This window comes from Tasmannia lanceolata, unplaced genomic scaffold, assembly GCF_043159265.1.
Source record: "Tasmannia lanceolata isolate RefF3 unplaced genomic scaffold, GAP_Taslan_0.1 ptg000005l, whole genome shotgun sequence".
NCBI classification, from domain to species: domain Eukaryota; kingdom Viridiplantae; phylum Streptophyta; class Magnoliopsida; order Canellales; family Winteraceae; genus Tasmannia; species Tasmannia lanceolata.
In genome coordinates this window covers 11,379,793-11,385,355 of record NW_027518682.1, presented here as the reverse complement: position 1 = coordinate 11,385,355, position 5,563 = coordinate 11,379,793, and the positions used below count along the sequence as shown (strand labels likewise).

Here is a 5,563-nt window from a genome sequence, read left to right as displayed (position 1 = left end):
CAATGGGCTATCACATCTTAAGAATTAACAATTCGGATCATGCGAGTATATATCGGTGGGAACTTACGAAACAATTGACTTTTGAGTTTCTTTCCAAATCAATAGAAAGGGAAAGTAAATAGGATTTTTACTTAAGGTCCGTTTGGATAACAAGTTCCCATCCTGTACTTTACTTTTCTTCTTGATTTTAGAGGAGTCAAACAGGAAAAATAAAATAAAATTCTTTACTTCACTTTTCTTCTTGATTTGAGAGGAGCATGGTGTCAAATTTCAGTTTCGGAATGCGTTTCGGTTCTCACCGAAACCGAAATTTCAGCCGATATTTTGACAAAATCCAACCAAATCAAATAAAGCAATATTTTATCTCGCAAAAAGTACGTTTCCGAGTAGTAGTGATTTCACTTTCGGTCTCCATTGAAATCTGAAATTTTGAATTTTTGTCGAAATTTAAAACCATGGAGAGGAGTCGAGGAGTTAAAAAAAAAAAATGGCTTGCATTTGAAAATTTTACAAGTGGACAAGAACTGTCATGTAAATAGTAAATGGGAGAACCAAACAATGGTAAGAAAAGGAAAATATGTCTTATTTACTTTAATTCCCTATTTTGGTGCAACCAAATGGGCCCTTAAAAAATTATGTTATTTTACCATCCTTAAGTCCTGCTCAACATGCATGATGCATCCAAACGGACCATTAGAGAAAAAGTCTTTCAAGAGTTTCCGTCTCAATGTCAATCATCTTTCCATAGAAAACATAGATAAAATTATATTTTTGTAATAAAATTTATTAATGGTGAGGTCAGAAAGTGTCCTTTTATTTCATCATTTATCTCACTAAAACATTGTATCCATCCAGAAATCTAAAGAAGGAAGGAAGGAAGATAGATTGTGGGGTCAGGTACTAAAATCAGAAGATTGAAAACGACCCATATAACGGTTAAACGTGTTAAAAAGCTGTTTTCTGGTCAAATTATCGTAATATGAGAAATTGAATTATTGGTACTCAATTTATCAGTTTTATAGAAGACGCATTATATGGTTCCCACGCGTTTCTTTTACTTGAGAGGGTCCACTGATTAGGTGATATAGACCGTTCATCGGTTGGTACCTAGAATGGATGGATCATGTATAAAAAATCTTACATCTTGTAGAGATTTTCATGATGATAGAAATCCTTGGATAAGATGTTCTCAGGATTGGCTACCCTACTTGGATAATACATTCTTGAATATACCCTTTAGAGATGGACCATCCTGCTTGTATACTCTATGCTATACTGTATGTTAAAGTTATTCTCAAAGTGAAAGGGAGGATAACAAGTCTATCCAAAGATAAAATAAAACCCTTGCTTGCTATCCTCGTAGAGAACAACCCCCATTCCTTTTTCTCTTAATAATCACACTCTTCATTTTATCAAATGCCTTTCTTATTGGTTATTAATAGTTGCAGGAACGAAATTCCTTTAATTTTTAGTTAAAAAGGTATAAAATAAAGAGATGAGTGTTATTATTAAAGCTAGGGAGTGCGAATATCATTTTGCCTTCCAAACTATTTATTTAGCATGGTTATAGAGCATGTGTCTTCTAGCAATTTGCCCACTTTTTTTTAAAAAAAAACATTGGGCGCGAAAACCATTTAATTGCTCATTTCAAATTCATACCAAATTTCTTTTTTTTGGCAAGCAGAGTGCTGCTATGGAGACTGAGAGTGGAACCCGGAGTGGAACCGAACAAATCCCCACATGCCACACGGCATGGGAGGGTTCGTTTTGCTATTTCACGGGATAAAAAACCAAAATTCAAGGAACAATATTGCTTACATGCAGATAGGCTATTTGTTCGGTTCCACACTTCCACCCTCGGTCCTGTACTCGGTTACCAAATCATTAACTTCTTATGATAAATCTCAATTTATAAGGATGAAATGAATTAATTTCTTTTCTACTTTTCCTTGAATTTGGCCTAACCTATATGCCACAAAGGATTGGCATGGATAACACTATTGCGAACGTGTCGCTATCACTTGTCTTGATTTTATTTTTTATTAATTACAAGATAAGGGCTAGTTTGGGACAAAGGCTTTGTTGAGTTGAGTTGAGTTGAGTTGAGTTGAGTTGAGTACAAGATAAGGAGAAAATAGCACGAGAAAACACCTAATTCTCATCATATATAATATCGTGATAAACATTATCCTAATTTCTCTCATTTTTTCCTAATTTATCATCTACCCTTTGATTACATTCATCATATATAATATCGTGATAAACGTTATCCTAATTTCTCTCATTTTTTTCCTATTTGTCATCTACCCTTTGATTACATTTATCAAATCTAACAATTCGTGAGTCGATAATCATTGAGTCAACTCATTGGCAACTCTTCTACGTGATGGGTGGTGACAACTAGCGTCGCTAATTTATAATTCTAAGCTTTGAGGTCTGAGAACTTTAAAATTTGACTTCCCTAAAATTGAATTCAGATAATTTCTGACCCAAATAAATTTAAGTGTGTATAAAACTATAAACTACATGTTGCTTGAAATATAATGACAAATCAACTCAAACGGGTCGACTCACCCGAGTCTGAGTGGCAAACCCAACTGGGTTTTCCTCCCATTACTGTTTTTTGTTTCATATGTTGATACGTTTTTATAAGTTGTAATATAACACGAAAATTGAGATATTGAATTTCTCCTCGACGGGGTCTTTAAGTCCCACACGAAACCCACACCACCCAAATCTCCCCCCTCTCTATATATTCAAATGAAAAATCAACACACCCACAGAAGAAAAGAAACAGAAATGTATATACCATTATACTGAGAGAAAGAACGGAATTTTTTTCCCAGTCTTCTTTTCTTTCTAACCTTCATATTTTTTTTTCATCTTTGTTTTGTTTAACTATCACTTGTTTTTCTCCCCACATTCTTCACCGACTAGGTCTTTAAGCAATGAATGAAGGCACACTGGGCTTGTAATTGCAATATTTACTGCCAATTTCCCGTCCTGCAAAACATCTTGGGATTTTTTCCACAATTAATACATATCCTGGGCCTCAATTTACACTCTCCTTCTACCAATTCTTCAATTCCATTCAATCCTCCCCTGTCTCTTTCCCTCCTCACACTAAAAAAAACAAATTAAAAAAACCCATCTCCCTCCCCACCCAATTTCTTATATAATGGCATTCCAAGCTCAACAACATAGGACTAAACGTGGTCTAAGTCTAACCACACCCTCCTCTAACCAAGATGGTTTTGGTTTGACCCTTTCCTTCCTTCATCGTGCCTTCCCCCCCTTCCTTCATCTCTCTAATCCTAATATTTCCTCTCTCCCCATCGACTTACAAGAATCAGCCCCCTTCCCTCTCGGCCGGGAGAGGTTCCTCGACCTTAAGGTAAAACAGTGTAATCTCTTTTTATTTAGTGGATCTCTCTCTCTCTCTCTCTCTCTCTCTCTCTCTCTCTCATTTATCCATGGTTTTTCCCTTCACACTGAAGAGTTTTCCACGTAAACCTAGTGTTCTCTTGTGTGATTGGTTTCTTGATTGTTTGATTCTTTAATCCACATAAATATATTTGCTTCGGAACTTTTAGTAGTTTTTCTTCGAAACTAAGATGGTTTCTTTCTTTCTTTCTTTTGATTTTAGACGGGTAAGATCTACTGGGAAAAGGAATCGGAGATGAGTCGGAACGGGAAGAATCCAAAGCTAGACTTGAAGCTGAACCTATCGCCACCACGGGCCAACCGTCGGATCATGGAGTCTCCAACAAACCGGTCCGTTGGATCGTCCTCACCGAGCTCATGTGTGTCTACGGAGCTGAACGTTGGGCCCGATAACGACAGTCCGGAAGCCACATCGATGGTTCTTGCGGGTTGTCCTCGATGCCTTATGTATGTGATGCTGTCCGAAGAGGATCCGAAATGCCCAAAATGCAAGAGCACGGTTTTGCTTGATTTCCTCCATGACAACAACAACACCAAGAAGAAGAACAAGAACTAGGTTAATTATTTTACAGATCTTTTTTGGGGGGTTTTATCTACTTTTATTAGGAATATAGATGGTATTTCTCTTTTGCTCTGCTTCCTCTTTAGCTGAAGACAATGTAAACGGGCTTAACTGTAACAGCCCAAAATTTCTCAAGAAAATAGTCAACTTCCTACTATTTTTACCTTCTCCAAAATTATATTGCATATACTTTTCTTCTAAATGAGAAATGATATTTCCATGCCCCCTTTCAACCCCTTTTGTTTGTCTAGCTTTTCCCAAAAAAGACTGCATTCCCATTTCCCACCCTAGTTTGTTTGCAGTTTTAGGGAAAAAAGACAACAAAAGGGGGTGGAAATAACATTTTCCATTCTGTGTATGGGTAAAATTAGGGGTGCAACTCGGGCTGGGTTGGGTTGGGTCGGGTTGGCCCCAACCCGAGGAGCCATTTCCTCAACCCAAACCCGACCCGACCTGAATTTCAAATCGGGTCGGGTTGACCCGAAAATTAAACACATTAAACCACCAAAAATAAAAAAAGTTGGAAGGGTGATTTCACCCCTAAACGGATAATGGCTCACTACTCCAGGAGCCATTATCACAGAAATCCGGGTTGGGTTCAGGTTGGAAAAACTCAACCCGAATTTAACGTTTCTATTCGCTTTGAAAACTTAACGAGTAAGTAACATGAATGGGTGGATTTTATGCGTAAAGGCGGATAATATCATTCCTTTTTAGTTTTTTGACTTTTAGCATTTTAGGTAATATTAAAAGTAAAATAGAAAATCAAAATTTTTGTGAGGGAAAATCAGAAAGGCAAATTTGCAACTTTCATTTTGAGTATATTTTATTATTTTAAAAATGCAAGTCGGGTTCCCGACACCCCAACCCGAACCCAAACCCAACCCGGATTTCATAAAACCCAACCCTACCCTACTCGGCAAAGAATCGGGTTCAACCCGACCCAAGTTGCACCCCTAGGTAAAATGAATAAAATATACTTGTAAAGTCGGTGTATCAAGTTTCTCTGCTCTCCACTTGCTTCGTCCACCGCTTGTAGTGCAAAAGGGTAATTATAAATACACTAGAGGGGGCTGGCCCAGGGAAGAAAGGGGGGCAAATGCATCACTTCGCTATAATCTGATCATAAAAAATTCACTCTATGTCTCTATGGCCGTACCTACTTTTTTAGACTTCATGTGTTTTCACGGCCACCCATCATATGAATTCGCTGTCTCTATATATGTGAATCCTTCAACTTCTTTCTTTTCATTTGCATGTGTTCTGCCAGCAAGTTCCAGAAAATACGGGAAAGAGAAAGGGAAAGGAGAAGAAAGTAAGCCAAATTTTCTCATGATTGGACATGATTAGACATTTTCCGCCGTCCACTCGTCTTCTCGAAAAAGCGGATTTACACACGTGGAAATTCTAAATAATTACGTGGAAAACCAACTTTCTTGCACTTTCCCCATAAATTTTCTGACCAAAAGGATGAGAAAACCATTTTGCCTGCATACTTTCTTTTCCTTTCTCGCCAAGTAAACAACAAGAAAAAAGAATTTTCTCTCAGTTTCTTTT

General features: G+C 37.3%; 1 protein-coding gene across 1 annotated transcript; it reads left to right on the top strand.

The window, feature by feature from the left end:
• Nucleotides 1–2,792: 2,792 nt before the first annotated feature.
• Nucleotides 2,793–4,172, top strand: LOC143876628 (uncharacterized). Its single transcript, XM_077378320.1, has 2 exons — nucleotides 2,793–3,394; nucleotides 3,647–4,172. Exons 1-2 carry the CDS (start codon nucleotides 3,179–3,181, stop codon nucleotides 3,998–4,000), a joined length of 570 nt encoding a protein of 189 aa, XP_077234435.1. The 5' UTR covers nucleotides 2,793–3,178; the 3' UTR covers nucleotides 4,001–4,172.
• The last annotated feature ends 1,391 nt before the right edge of the window (nucleotides 4,173–5,563 follow it).